At 39.7% G+C, this 15824-nt stretch overlaps 1 protein-coding gene across 2 annotated transcripts in view; it reads left to right on the top strand.

Moving 5' to 3' along the window:
• The window catches only part of LOC755000 (polypeptide N-acetylgalactosaminyltransferase 13), a 58648-nt gene that overhangs the window by 27061 nt on the left and 15763 nt on the right, over positions 1 to 15824 (top strand). For both annotated transcript variants that reach the window (XM_030990111.1, XM_030990110.1), the window contains exon 5: positions 14999 to 15206. In XM_030990111.1, coding sequence (XP_030845971.1) covers positions 14999 to 15206 — 208 coding nt within the window. The remainder of the gene's footprint in view (positions 1 to 14998; positions 15207 to 15824) is intronic.

The following is a 15824-nucleotide window of genomic DNA, read 5'->3' as shown; positions in this document are numbered from 1 at the left end:
ATGTGTCCAATACTTGTATAAGGCAGGAAGAGTTGACAACAAAGACATGGTGCTGAATCATAACATCCCCCACATCAATGCTAAATCAATGTGACAATCGGCAAACTTCTTGTAATTCCTGTCTGGGCATTCGAGCTCTAAATCACACCACTGCAAACTTTACTTTTTCTTTTTGTTCTACGGTACATTTTCCAGGAACCCTTGCCCTCCCCCCCCCCCCCCCCCCACTCAGCATTGAATATTCTAGATGAACATTATCCAAACTCCTCACTTCTACCCTGGGACAGGACAAGTGCCCTAGGAAACAATAAACCTAACCTGAAACCCAGTTCAAATCCTTATTCCTAAATCCTAATCCTCTATCTTTGAATAACTAAATTAAAACTGGAAGCAAATCTTGGATTACCTCTTATTTCAACCCAAAACACTGGTTTAGTCACTAGTCAGGCAAGTAGAGGTAGAGTTGAGCCCTTTCCTATCGATATCAGGCTAACATTTGATGGGATATTCAGAGCCTTCTGGTTGGAAAACTCGTCTGTCTGAGGCTTAATATTATAATCTTCGACTCAGTTCCTCGGTTACATATACATGTACATGTAGAACGTACTGATGTAGATCGTATCAGGATGACAGTGATCATGCTACTTCCCCCTTTACTTTTGCGCAGCTTTCCGAGAGTTCCTCCCCATGCATGTTCAGTCAGTCAATAGACGACATGATTACACATGTATGATCTCATTCAACCCCTTGCCATGTTGGGCTATTTATAGATCATGTGGGGGGAACAGTATGTATGCACATGTTTCAGCTGTTTACTCTTGACAGACGTACATGTACAGCTTGGTGAGGGTTGTTTTCTATCCAGATATGTTACAATGAGGATTAGAACTTCCATGGCACTAAATGGATTTAGAATGTACACCAACAAAACAAAAATAATAACCGAAACAAAACAGAAGTACATGTACGTGTACATGTGATATTTGTTTGTTTGTTTGTTTGTTTTACCTGACTGCTAATTAAAGAAAGCATGTGTATATTGTAAGCAACCAGGGGACCAACGGCTTTAAGTCCTCCCTAAGGGACTTGGTAATGAGGATCAATGCCTTAATGCCTTACCAAAGGGCACTAGTGTATCAAATTGGTTTAGAACCTGGGACCCCCCTGTTTTAGGAGACCACTGATCTACCACTGAGCCATCACAATATTTTGTTGAAAGAATTGATGAAAAACATAATGCTTAGGTACAGTAATTAAAACGGCAATATCGAATTTTGAAAATTTTCATTACTAATTATAAGTGGTTGCTAGGGTTCAACACTGACCTTTTTTACTCTGGGTCTGGTTCGAATCTTAGTGTCTTTGTACTAAAGAGGGTCTCTTGTTAAACTTTTCTCAAATTTTGGGGTCCAGAGACCAAATTCGAGATCCCATATATGCATTGTGCGCCTGTTAGTGTAGACTCTGTAGAGACCCAACAATACTGTCTGCTTCGAGCGAGAAGGGTGTTAACTCCTCGCCTGTATTACAGAGGTAAAGCCCTTCTGGCTCTCAGCATATGATGTGTGCATACTAGGTGATGATTGATTAGCTACATGTACACTGTCCCACATGTCCACATTCGTGTTGGTGCACTTCAAGTTAGATGGTCTTTAGCTGGTTTTTATGATCATTGTGTTTACATTGGGTTGGTCCTAACAGTCTCATCAATCATTCAGAAAAAGTTTCTCATTAAATACCATATGATCATACAATAGCTTAATATAAATTGTAAGGACAGCCTTGAGTATAAAAGGGCAGACTCAATTCTTTCCTTATTAGGCACGTTCATTTTTGTTGGGTATTTTGCTTCCCCATACTGTATGTTCGTTAAAAGATTTAAATTAAATATACGGCCTACTTGTACTTGCACAATGTCTTTCATTTTTTTAGTATTCAATTTGCAATAATTTCTGTTTCTGTCTCCCATAACTTCTATAGACCCACTATCAAATTCCCATAGGAAAGTGAAAAGTATGCCGCAGACCTGCCGCAGACCTGCCGCAGATCTGCCGCAGACCTGCCGCAGACTTTTAGTCTGCGGCAAAGATTATGCCGAAGTATGCGGCAGAAAGAAATTTTGCTGCAGACTTGCCGCATACCATATGCCACAGGAACAGTCTGCGGCAGATCTGCGGCAGGATGAAATTTTGCTGCAGACTTGCCGCATACTAGTATGCCACAGGAACAGTCTGCGGCAGATCTGCGGCAGGATGAAACTTTGCTCCAGACTTGCCGCATACTAGTATGCCACAGGAACAGTCTGCGGCAGATCTGCGGCAGGATGAAATTTTGCTGCAGACTTGCCGCATACTAGTATGCCACAGGAACAGTCTGCGGCAGATCTGCGGCAGGATGAAACTTTGCTCCAGACTTGCCGCATACTAGTATGCCACAGGAACAGTCTGCGGCAGATCTGCGGCAGGATGAAATTTTGCTGCAGACTTGCCGCATACTAGTATGCCACAGGAACAGTCTGCGGCAGATCTGCGGCAGGATGAAACTTTGCTCCAGACTTGCCGCATACTAGTATGCCACAGGAACAGTCTGCGGCAGATCTGCGGCAGGGCGAAACTTTGCTCCAGACTTGCCGCATACCAGTACACCACAGGAACAGTCTGCGGCAGGTCTGCCACAGGAAATCCCATTACAGTCTAATAGGGCCAATTGAAACCAATCATCTCATGCATATTCATTATTACTTTACACGTGTGACAGAAAAATACATTTATCATGATTTGTTAAGCAAATTAAGACAATGCACATCATTTTTGTGATTTCTATTTTCCTTTTGCCATTATTAACCATTATTACCCGTATCAGACATCTGAGCAGGTCATTTACAAAACCGTATTGCCCTAGTTTTCACTAGCAGTGGGAACGGAGGGGTATATTCTTTGTATTTTCCTTGGTCTCCCTGCTCGTATTGACTTTGCGTGTAGAGACGAGTGAAAATATACCTTGGTATTTTCCACGGTCTCGCATCCGGGCACTTGAGGGCAAAGACAATAAAATAAAGAAATCATTACTCCCACACACTGCGGGCCGGCTTGCAATTCAGTGAATCGCCATAGAGATTACACGCAAAATCATAGCGCAGCGCAGACGTTCATTCGCTCGAGTTGATCGGCGAAGCTGGCGCTGCGTGGGAATCTGTCTTTATTTCGCTGATTGTCGATCTTTCGCCTGGTAAACAAAAACAAACATGGCAGCCTCCACTTCCACTAGATTCGCGAGTTTAGAAGAAGAGGAATACGAACAATTACTTCAAAACAAGGATACGTTCAACACTAAAAAGTCAACTAAAACATCGGTGACGGTTTTCAGGGAATATTTGGCAGAGAAGGGCCATGATTCAGATTTCCAGCTTCTCGGTAAGAGTGAATTAGCGGCGTTACTGGCAAAGTTTTATGTTGAGGTACGACGAACCGACGGAACTCACTACAAAACAAGTTCCCTGCACAGTATTCGTGCTGGTATAAACAGATACTTGAAATCAGAATATCATGAAGTTATAGACATCATCAAAGATATTGAATTTACACATTGCAATGTTGCTTTCAAAGCTGCCAAAGTAGAACTGAAAAAAATCGGAAAAGGATTTGTGCAACATCATGATTCCATTGCATCTGGGGATCTCCAAAAACTGTACTCATCAACTGTATTTGACCAAGACACACCCAGTGGCTTACAAGCTAAGGTTTGGTTTGAGATTGCTCTTTATTTTTGTAGGAGAGGAAGAGAAAATTTGCGTGAACTCAATAAAGACCATTTCAAGATCGAAACAGATGAGAATGGACATGAATTTGTCACTCAAAATGTAGACGAGATGACGAAAAAACACGGGAGGACAATCTCTCTTCACGAACTGATGGTGGGCGTATGTATTCAACTGGCAGGGCTGATTGCCCTGTTGCGTCCTTCAAGAAGTATCACTCGAAGCTTAGTGAGAGGGGTGACGCACTTTTCCAGACCCCAAAAACTTTTACTCCATCCTGTGGACCGTGGTACAAAAAGACACCTCTTGGAAAGAATAGTCTCGGTAACAAGATGTCAACCATTTCCAAGAAAGCTGGTCTGTCTAAAGTGTACACAAACCACTGTGTTAGAGCCACATGTATCAGAATCCTTGATACTGGAGGATTTGCAAGTAGGGATATCTGTCAAGTGTCAGGACACAACAATGAAGGCAGTCTGGCTTCATATACTGGCCGTGTAAGCAACGATAGAAAGTGTGAAATGTCGTCTACTCTGGCACAGGCCCTTGGAAAGAAGGAAACTCCGTTGCGAGCTGCGATAACAGTGCCACCCCCACCCGCTACAGTCAATATGGCCTCATCTTCTAATGCTACCAATACGAGATTTGCTGTTGCAGCTCCACATGCTGTTCCTACTCTGTTACTAGAAGTAGAAGAAGAAGATGACCTTGAAGTTAACTTTGACTTGTGTTCGCAGTTGTCCTTTGAGTTCGAACGTGAAGAAACCAACGTTATCCAGCATGAAGTAGCAGTCCCTGCACCAGTAAATGCTGTCTTGCAACCAGTTGTGGACAATCAGCAAGTTGCCGCGGGATCAACGATAACAACTAGTAGCAGATCAAGTAGGATGCAGGTACAACAATCACCGTTTGTATTTAATAACTGCAATGTCACCATCAATTACTTCAAGGACTAAACTTGAGCATGGAGATTATGTACATATGTTGAGTGTTATAACAGTTTGAACATAGTTTTGGATTTCTGTGTTTCGCTAGTTTTCAGGAAAAGTTCTTCCTATGGATATTGCTCGTTTGGATGTTTTGACAGTTTTGAAACTTTACCGTTTGGACAACTTTTAGTAGAGATGTCTACTTACCTGTACACTGTACATGTGTGATAAACCTACATGTAGTCTATGTCAAAGAGTTCAGCATGACAAATTAGGTAAGATGATGTTAAATTTTCAGTTATGTATTTGCTCTAGATGTCTGATTTGGATAACAATAATAATATTGACTGGCTTAACTTTCGGGGTATATCAGAAATATTGACCGCGCTAAGACCATATTGCCCTCGTCTACGACTCGGGGCAATATGATCTGAGCTTGGTCAATATTTCTGATATACCCCTCAAGGCCAGTCAATATTATATAAATAGATTATTTTGTCTGATCATGTTACAATTACATTCACGTTTAAGCAATAGATATATTGATTACTAACGAAGAAACTATGATTACTAACCAAGAAACAATATACATATTTAGTATATATATGTGTACGAGCCTGTGTCACTTTAAATGTTACTCTTGAATACACTTCAAATGATCAATGTGATGAAGTTAATACAATTGAGAATAGAATATACCTAATTGGTAATATCGATATCTATTGGTATTACCTAATTGGTAATATCGATATTGCCAATATAATATTGCCAATATAAATATTCATGACGAAGAGTCTGCGGCAGGTCTGCAGCAAGTCTGTGGCAGACCTGCCGCAGACTCTTCATCATACTGAAAGAGTAAGCGGCAAGTCTGCAGCAAGTCTGCGGCAGTCTGCGGCAGACCTGCCGCAGACTCTTCATCATACTGAAAGAGTATGCGGCAGACCTGCCGCAGACAGTCATCTTTTTCACATGCAAATTAGTTTTGCCGCAGACTTGCCGCAGACTTGCCGCATACTCTTTCAGTATGATGAAGAGTCTGCGGCAAGTCTGCGGCAGACCTGCCGCAGACTCTTCATCATACTGAAAGAGTATGCGGCAAGTCTGCAGCAAGTCTGCGGCAGACCTGCTGCAGATCGACTCTTCATCATACTGAAAGAGTGTGCGGCAGGTCTGCAGCAAGTCTGCGGCAGACCTGCCGCAGACTCTACATCATACTGAAAGAGTGTGCGGCAGGTCTGCAGCAAGTCTGCGGCAGACCTGCCACAGACTCTTCATCATACTGAAAGAGTATGCGGCAAGTCTGCAGCAAGTCTGCGGCAGACCTGCCGCAGACTCTTCATCATACTGAAAGAGTATGCGGCAAGTCTGCGGCAAGTCTGCGGCAAAACTAATTTGCATGTGAAAAAGATGACTGTCTGCGGCAGGTCTGCTGCAGATCTGCGGCAAGTCTGCCGCAGGAGTATGCGGCAGGCTCATTTCTTTCCTATGGGTTAGCTTTCATGTTTTGCATGCTTGGCTTAATTGTCCAGGCAAAGCTGTACAAATTACACCAACATTTTTTTTCATCTTGAAGAAAGAAGAGACATGTAGTACTTATAGCTGGTGGCATCCTCCTCCAGAAGTTCTCATCACAGTTTTATTTGATGCTGTCGATGAGAATTTTTTTTTTAAAACTTGAAGACATAAGATTATTTCATCTCAGTGCTCGGAGCCAGAGGGGCATTAACTGTGTCAGAGTATATGAGTTAACACCCTTCTCTAAACCGTAATCTGATAGCATTTGGGATGTCCTCCCACAATTTCTTATCACACTTATATTTGTTGAAGTTGTCTGTTATTTTGTATAGTTTGTGAGAAAACCAGAGGCAATTTCCCCCATTAAAGAGGATTACATCAAGAAAACAGGATGCCTGTAAGAAGATGTAAATAGGTTCTCACTCAAAACACGATTTTCATCACTTATTCCTGTCCCTCGAGAGCAAAGTTTGACTCTTAATCCCTGTTTGTGAGATAGTTTTGATCTTCATGAATAAAGAAATAAAAGTGTCTTGATGAGGCACGTCCACTCTGCCCAGCATAGGTGATTAGGAAAGACGTGTACTGGCAGAATGAAGTTAGCTGCCAGTTTTCCGATAGCCAAAGAATGCCGTCCGTTTTGGCGGCCGCCGTATAATAAAGGTGTGACAACTGGTAGCGGCCCAATCTCTGTTCCTATTATTTGGTATTCTCTTGATTCAGATGACTTTGTGAATCCTGGCAAAGTCCTGGTATGGCTTTCTCTTGGTATTATCCATGCCCCCCCCCCCCTGTTTGTTGTTATAATTTTCTCTGCCCAAATGATCGGTGATTGCTGATTTATTTTTAATGAATTATTCTGTGTGTCGTATGAGCACAAGTGTTCAACACTCATAGAATATTGACAGATCTATGTACATGTAAACAACATAGGCAGGGTGCAACACTAAGAGGAGACCATCACACTGGGCTCCTAAATTGTAATGCCCAGACCCCTCCCACCCCCCTCCCTCCAATTTTGAAATTTAAATAGTGGGGGCCCACTCACACAGACCCTCAAACTTTAACCTGGATCGAACCCTGGACATAACACAATTAAGTTTGACTATAGATTATAGTTTTGCTGTAGGGGTAAAATAGTGGTGAGACAGATATTTCTTGTTATCAGTATCAAAATAGAGAAGTAAGGATATTTTTTTGTAAATAATTTGGTTGGCGACTGCCTCAATTATGACGGTATGTCTTGGTGCATTAGTTTTGATGTCAATATAGATTGTAGTATTGACTTTGTGAGTGGCCAGAAGGAGCTTTTGACACACATCTTTCTGAAAAGTCATTGCCTTGAAAATGATCTCTATCTCATATCTCCATGCAGGCATTCCCACAATTGCAATCTTTGATTTTTCCCACATTCTGGTGTTTTGTCTTTACTGGCAAACACAATGAAAAATCGAAATAGGAACGTCCATCTCTCGAGTGCGGTTTTTGAAACGTCTGCCAAAATTTCATAGATTTTTGCAGTGTTAATGCCGCTCTAGAAACCAGGAGAACACTTTTGTGTTGCAGCGGGCACTACAGCTTCATTGAGAATTAGTTAATGGAAGACAGCTATGGGGACAGACCTGACCTGCCTTCTTCGACCCATCTTAAAAAACAAGGTTTCCCTGCGGTATGTCAGTTTTAAGGACTTAAAATTCAATCATCCCTTACTTAACAATTCAGGGGATAATGATAGAGCCACGGACACTTGACAATATGATTCTCCGAGATGAAAAAAGATTGATCCAGAAGTTCTGGAGGGGCGTATGAAATATTCATTTGTTTGTCAGTGCCAGAAGTGTCACTTTCTCTTGCACTTAAACTCTTGTATTGTATTCTGGGTCTATTAAAAGCAATGATCAGTTAAATACCTTTAAAAAATGACTTGGTAATGACGATTAATGCCTTACCAAAGGGCACTAGAGCATCGATTTGGTTTTGAACCCGGGAATTACGAGTCCACTTCTCTACCACTAAGCCATCGCGCCTCCTGATGATTTCTGTATGGCTGGCTGATGAAATTTATACGGTATTTAGAATTACTGAACTGCAGTACTAATTTCTGTGATATTTCTGAAACATCAACTTACTGCGAAGGTGGACTACTCCTTTAAATGTTACAGATTTGAGAAAGGAATTGCTCCTTTCTCGAATGAAGTCAGCTTGTTTGAATGGCCGACATGCAGAGATCATGACATCATTGAAAATAAATAGTTTGATGGATGTAAGCCTACATACATGTAGATGTAACCAGGGCAAGCGATCAAGAGGCTTTGAGGGGAGGGCCCTCACACACCAGAAATAGCAGTTGAACCATTTGCCGACGCTTAGTGATGATCACTAATTCATTAAAAACCTTACCAAAAAGTTCACACTTTTAATACATTGTGGTATTTGAAAATATGGGAAGTGATAAAATTTGAAGTGGTGAAGTGGTGTTTATAAATTGGAAAAGTGTGATAGTTTACCCAGGTTATTACTAGTAATTGTTCATTCTCAATATACTTGAAAGATATTGTAATTTCTTCAAAATGCAACTTTTCATATTATACAAGTTCATGTTTGAACTGTCTTCGTAATTTAGTCTTAGTGAAAAGAATAGTAAAGCTGATTAGAGTAAATTTCTATTAGGAATTCATTTCATCTGCCCCCCCCCCCCCACATATATGTACCAAGGAGGATGCAAACAAAATCCTCCAAGCAAACTGAATGCTCCACAGTCTGTGCAGGCATCTCCCCCCCCCCCCAAATTGTGATTGCGATATCATCCTGGCAGTAGGATGAGAGATTTTGTTCCGTGCAAGATTAATATGTGCATTCAAATGATTAGAATTCCATCCAGTCTGGCTGGTGTAAGCAAGTATGTGATGCACTGTGCCTCCACCCCCCCCCCCCACCATTAAATGCACAGTTTCTGGGTATGCTGAAAATGAAAGCCCCTCAAAAGTGTTGGGAGCCCCTAATTTGCCAAAAAATTGATGGCAAGATTTCACTTAAATTGTATCATAATGTATTAAAAAGAGAATGTCATTTAAGACCCAGTTCTACAAATATTCCCCCCCCCCCCCCCCCAAAAAAAAAAAAAATGTGTTTGAAGACAAATATTGATAAAAGAATAGATAATTTGGGTTTTCTGTTGTATGCAGAAAACTTCAATTTTGCATTCATTCATCAATATTCGACTTCAAACACATTTTTTTTGAAATTCCTTGCAGAAATGTGCCTTAAATGTTGTCCTCTTTTACGTTATGATACAATTTCCGTGAAATTTTGCCATTAAATTTGTGGGGCCCCCAACACTTTCTTTAGAGGGGCTTTAAATGCACAGTTCCTGGATATACTGGAAATTCAACTGTTTACATGAATAATACCTTCCATCAATAAACCAGTTATTGTCTTGCCTGCATTCACAACAGTTACTGCCAAAATTGTGTAATTCTAAACTAAATTCATAATTATGATGATAAGATCTGCTTGTACAAGCTACTGTAGTCATAGCAACTTGTTGACGCCTTGAAATCCAGGGGCCTCAGATGGCAATTTTCAGCTTGGCTGGCTGGCTGAATAACTTCAAAGATAATGTTAAACAGTACCCATCACCATTAACGATAAATAAATTGAAATAATTTATAGAGCAGCAAAGCAGATCAAAGGTGATCTACAAAACTGAAATGATCCAATGGATAAAACTCAAATCTTTACTCATATTTAATATTCAACTGTCTATTCCCCCAAAATCTATAATTTCTTATCTACATATTTGTTCTATTTATTTATTTTCTAATCATACTTTGTTCGTGTTATTTGTTAAACAGCATCTGAGGAACTAACACTTCAACAAGCTCTGCTTCTAGTAATAGTTCCTCTTTTCTTGTGCTTTTTCTATCATATTTGTCATTTCATTGCATAGTTTTGTAATATAATTATTCATTGTATTATGTTTTGCATGAGAAATAAAATCATTTGAACCATATCAACAAAATTTTACAGCTTCTGTGTATGAAATCACTCCCAAGAACCTTCGCCCTGCAGTCTATGGGGTAATGGTTAAGGAGTATGACAACATACATGTATGTAAAGATGTAAATGATCTATCATATAAAAATCCTGCCACCGAAACCCAAGCCAAACATACAGTGTAAATTACCATCCGTCCATTGCGTCAACAGGTCAAAGAACACATTGGTTTAACATTCTTTTATGGATACATGTGTAGAATGTATTTCAGCTTGCTTTTCTCTCTACGAAACTTACAGAAGTAATATTTGAAGCTGACATGTCAAATTTAACATACTGGCATTGGATTCAAAACAATCAGACAAAGACAACAAAAACAGTTTTTTGATTGGCCCTTTTAAGCCCCACTGTACTACTTGTAGCTACTTGCTCCCTCTATATAAAAAACAATGCCTAAGTGGCGCCCGTTGGTCCCCCATAATTCTCTTTTTCTTATGTTAATTGAGAGCCGAGTTGATGAGATAGCAACCTGTCAGTGACCTTGCTGGGTGGTCTAATCCCCTGGGCAAACTAGTACAGACGGGCTTTACATACTGGCATTGGGTTCAAAACATTCAGAGAAAAAAAATGAAATTTGATTTTTGATTGGTCCTTTTAAAGCAACCATACTTTCAGTGTTTGAATATATATCTAAAAATAGGCGGATGATTGACATGTCTAGCCCATGGGCCTATCTCTCTCTCCATATGAAGACTTCCTCTGGGAGTCTGAGTAAAGCCGCAACGCCAGAAGAGAGATTGATTGGCGTTGATCTCTTATTCAAATGTTTGTGAATTAATTCCCAGTTTTAAAGGGGCAAATGATGTTTGCTTGTAGAAAAGCTGCAATTTTAAGAAAAGGAACATCCTCAAGCTCTCAGAACCTTCCGATTTTTTAAAAGCGAATCAAGATGTTGTGTAGAAAGTTGCGAATGCATTGAGTGCTGAAAAGTACACACATTGATGCATTTTGCTTATAAGTAAAACTTTTTTTTCTTTCTGTTGGAGGGGTGGGAGATGGGTGCATATTTTCTGACAGAAACATATACAAAAAGTTGGGGGGGGGGGGGGGGGGGGGGGCTAAACAGGACATAGATTTAACTTTAAAGTTATGGGCTCCATGTACTGCTCGTGGAAACTGGCCACCATCTCCCTTTCAAGTTTATGAACTGTCTTGTGAAACCTAGAGCTAAAGTAGCCATATACTCTACACAGTGAAGGCTATGTGATATGCAGCAAATGTAATATAGTTTCATATGACACAAAATATCTGCTTTTGGTAGACTTCAGACAACACTACATACATGTACATGTACTTGCTGTGTACACATACATATTCATGTGCGTCCAAATGCTGTAATGATCATTAACGTGATGTGACAAACATCACAAGCAGTGCCAAGTTGTAGTCTATAGATGTAGATTCCTTTGCAACACTTGAAAAACCCCAAAGTGTTTAATGATCACTTTATTTTTAACAAGTGCATAGTCATAATTGACACATGCCGTAGCAAAGCCTCATAAAAATTCGCTGCAAAAAAAACAACGATGTAGGCATTCATGTAGTGCATTTTACATACCAGTATCTTTCTGCACGCAGGACCCTGAGTGTGGTACCTTCAAAGGGGCTGTTATTATTTGTAGCTAATTACCCCCCATTAGCATTTGCCATTTATTTTGCCATCACCACATTTTTTCTTTTGGTTTACTGCATCATTTGAACAAGCCTTCAAGGACTTATCTTCAGTTGTATGAAGTACCAGTTTTGAGTACTGTATATGTTAAAAGGTAAAGACTAGTTTTGGAAACGCCCCCCTCTCAAAAAATGAAATGGAAGCTCTTATTACCAATCATGTGAAAGAATATGTTTTGACTAATATGTAATGATACAAATTTTGCCGAGAAACCGCCTACTAATTGATATATTTGGTTAAATATTATATCTATTTGGACCTGATAGATAACGCACGTGCCACGTACATGTAGTCCCATATACCTCTTTCTGTGTGCAGTGCTTGTAACTTTACCGAGACTGGGCCAAATTTCATTTTGATGATTCCAGAACCTTGCAGTACACACCAATACTTAGAGTATTATGCTAGATGATCAAATTTTTCTGAGCGATTCCACAACATTTCTTTCACAATGCAATCGCAAGACCATAACTGGCCTTTATCTTTAAGAGGCCATTATCAAGTGCAGCTAATTACTCCCTCCCCCACTCACAACTGCCATTCAAATATAAAATAGTTTCTATATTGTCGCCTTCACGTTTTTTCTTCCTGTTCACTGCATTGTGTGAACAAGCCTCGAGGGACTTATCTTGCAAGTGGATCTAAACTGTATCAAGTACCAGTGTCAGTCCTTACGTTACAGGTGTAACAAAAGTCTGAGGCTGTAGACTGGCCAAGTTTTGACAAATATTTTGTAATCGAGTCAGTAAGAACCGATGTGTAACCTGTTATTTGCTGGTACATTGTACATGGAAATTCTCAGAGGTCCACATTAAGTCATATCCTGACAGTAACTTAATCTACGAACAACTCAACATGTAATGGTACGATTTACCAAGCTAATTAGAAGGTGACCTCAGGAGGCCCACAAGTAGTTTGTAGCACAAACCCATGTCCATTGTAGCACAGGTCTACTCTATCTACATGTATCTACAATTCTACATGTATCTATATCTTCTCCCGGTTCGGAGGTTGATTGCAAGATCTCTCCATTTCACTCTATCTTCTGCCATTCTGGTACACTCTTGTAGTTTTAGTCCACTCCAGTTCTTGACATTCTCTTCCCAGTTGATTCTGGGTCTCCCTCTCGGTCTAGTTCCTTCCACTCTTCCCTTCAACACATCCTAGTATGTCCCTTTTGCAGCCAACCTCAAATGCTGTAGATTTTTGCAGGAATTATGAATATGTCATGTATGTCCTATCTGTGAAATGTAAACGTTAGCAGTGTCCTCATATTCAAATTATGCAAGGAAACCCGTTTACTTGCTAGCCTTCACTGTCAGACACTATTGAGTGACTGACTGGCTTTTTTTCTTCTTTGGTAATAACATACGTGAAAGAATTGTAAAGGGTACACTGTACATTAGCATTTGTCTACATCAATAACCCACTTCTTGTGATGGCCAAGATTAATTGATTGAATCTTTGCGCAGCATAAAACGTATGACCATTCGGTACAATTGTCTGAAAATCAAGACTATTACTTTTGGGCTCTATAGCCCTAAAGTCGCTTTGACAACTAATAGTCATTATTTTCCCACTTGGAAGACATTTTCAAGCCCCACCTTTTTTAGGGAAGTTCTAAATTAGTATTATCTTTCAAATGCAGTTGGAATTTAACTTTTCCATTTTTTTGGCCTGCAAATGGGACATAGTACCTTTAAGAGGCTTTGGTGCTTTTTAACATGACCAACATATTTGACTTTTCTCTCCTTAACCAATCCTACCAGTGCAATTTGTTTACGCCCTGCCTTGTGCAATATCTCTTTGTTGGTTTTCATTCGTTTCCAGGAAATTTTCATCATTCTTCTGCAAATCCACATTTCAAAAGATGTTATTCTATTTTCCATGACCTTGCTTATTGTCCATGTTTCTGCTCCATACAATAGGACAGATATAACAGTTTATTACTAGTCTTAACCCAAGTGCAAATTTCACCTTTCTATTTGTGAATAAGTCTTTCATTGCCATGTACATGTATATCAGGCCTAAAAAAAAAGAAGTTGTTTTGCCCTTTGCGACCGGCCCCAAAATCTTGAAATCTACGGTCGGCTTTTTATTTATTTATTTTTTTTTTTTTACCATTTTTTTTCGGAAAAAAATGTATTAAAAACATTCAAAACTGAGAAATATCAGCCCAAAGAGGGAGTATTTTTTTTTAATTACGACCGACCGACCCATGTTTAGGCACCTACAGTGTAAAGGGCAATACAACATTTTTTTTTTAGGCCTCATACAGGGTCTTAACTTGAAGACTGTTGAATGCACCCAGTACAAAGGCTGCTCCTTCGGAAGTCAGTTTGACTTGCAAAGTTAGGATCTACATGTACATGTATAGGCTCAAGGCTTTGTGAATTTTGTCCATTATCACAGAGAGTCTGTCCCTGCAGGCTATTAAACCTAAAGCTTGCCAAAGGACTGCCGGACTTGGCAGTGATGGATGCATGGTAATTGGGTAATGGTATTAGAAAGTATATTTAGGAAAAAGTAGAGTGAAACCAGCCTCTCACAAAAATATAATTACAGCAAAATGAACACAGAACTACTGGGGTACATGATATTGTCCATTGTCTACCCCATTCTCTCTCTCTCTCTCTCTCTCTTTCTCCCTCTCCATCTCTTTTCTCTCCTTCACTCCATTTCCATTCAATACATGATCGGCTTGGCACCAAATTACAGGAAAACAAAAAATGGGTCAATAATAGATATTTAAATTGGTGATAATAAGAAATCGATGTGAGTTGAAATATTCTAGGAAAATTTTAGAGTACCTACATGTACATGTACATCTGTGAAGCAGTAAATTCAAAATTTTATTTTTAAGTTATTGATAATAGGGAATGATCCTATGTCTTTAAATATTTTTTAGTAATTTGAATTTCATATTTACAAGTACTTTTAAAATCATTTTCAGTTTCAACTTTGAATTTGAATATATGACATTGTCACAGAATTTAAATTTTAATTCAATTTTGATTTTGATTATGTACCGATTCATTTTATGAAATTTGCTATTTCCTTGCACAGAACATCTAGGAAAAAGCCTGGAGGATTACATCGCCAAGCTACCCGTGTCCGTCTACGTTGTGAAGATGAAGGGCCGCTCTGGTCTGATCCGAGCCAGGATGGCAGGGGCAGCCGTGGCCAAGGGACAGGTCCTTACCTTCCTGGACTCTCATTGTGAGGTGACGGAAGGATGGTTGGAGCCCATGCTTGCCAGGATCGCTGAAGACAGGTACAGTATGACCCCATTCTAATTATAAAGGTTAAATGGTGGTAAATAATAATATTTCGCTTTTATATAGCACTTAATACATCTCTGATGTCTCTAAGCGCTTTACAGATATACTATCACCCCGGTCATTGGATTCAGTGCTTGCCTGCACACACTGTGTGCAAAATCTCCACTCCCTGGGGAGCATTCCAGCCAGGCATTACTTGACGCACAAAAACTGCAATTTCTTATTTGGAACCAAAGAATCTTTGCTGAAATTTCACATTTCTGTAGACCAAAAGATTAGCAATAGACCTTCCAAGTTCTGCTGTGAATGAAACATCCTAATTACATTCTTTAACTTCCTATTTCCTACGGGCATGGTTCTGGTCTGCAGCCCAGGGTTCCCTGTTCACAGTAAATGCGTTAGTTCCACAAAAGTAGACTGTCTACACCAGTCTTTGCAACACCCCAGGACATTCTCGTGAAAAAAAATCTCATTGGTTATTAATTAACACATTTGCACCTTGTGATATTTTTAAAAATGTTGTGTTGAATACCATGTATTCAACTTGTATTTGTGAACAAATGACATCGAATGTGGAAAAATGCAAAAATTTGTGAGGTCAAAGAGTGACA

The sequence above is a fragment of the Strongylocentrotus purpuratus genome, unplaced genomic scaffold (genome assembly GCF_000002235.5).
Source record: "Strongylocentrotus purpuratus isolate Spur 01 unplaced genomic scaffold, Spur_5.0 spur5_scaffold_19, whole genome shotgun sequence".
NCBI lineage: Eukaryota > Metazoa > Echinodermata > Echinoidea > Camarodonta > Strongylocentrotidae > Strongylocentrotus > Strongylocentrotus purpuratus.
Note: the sequence above shows the minus strand (reverse complement) of the source record. Positions and strands in the feature narration are given on the sequence as shown.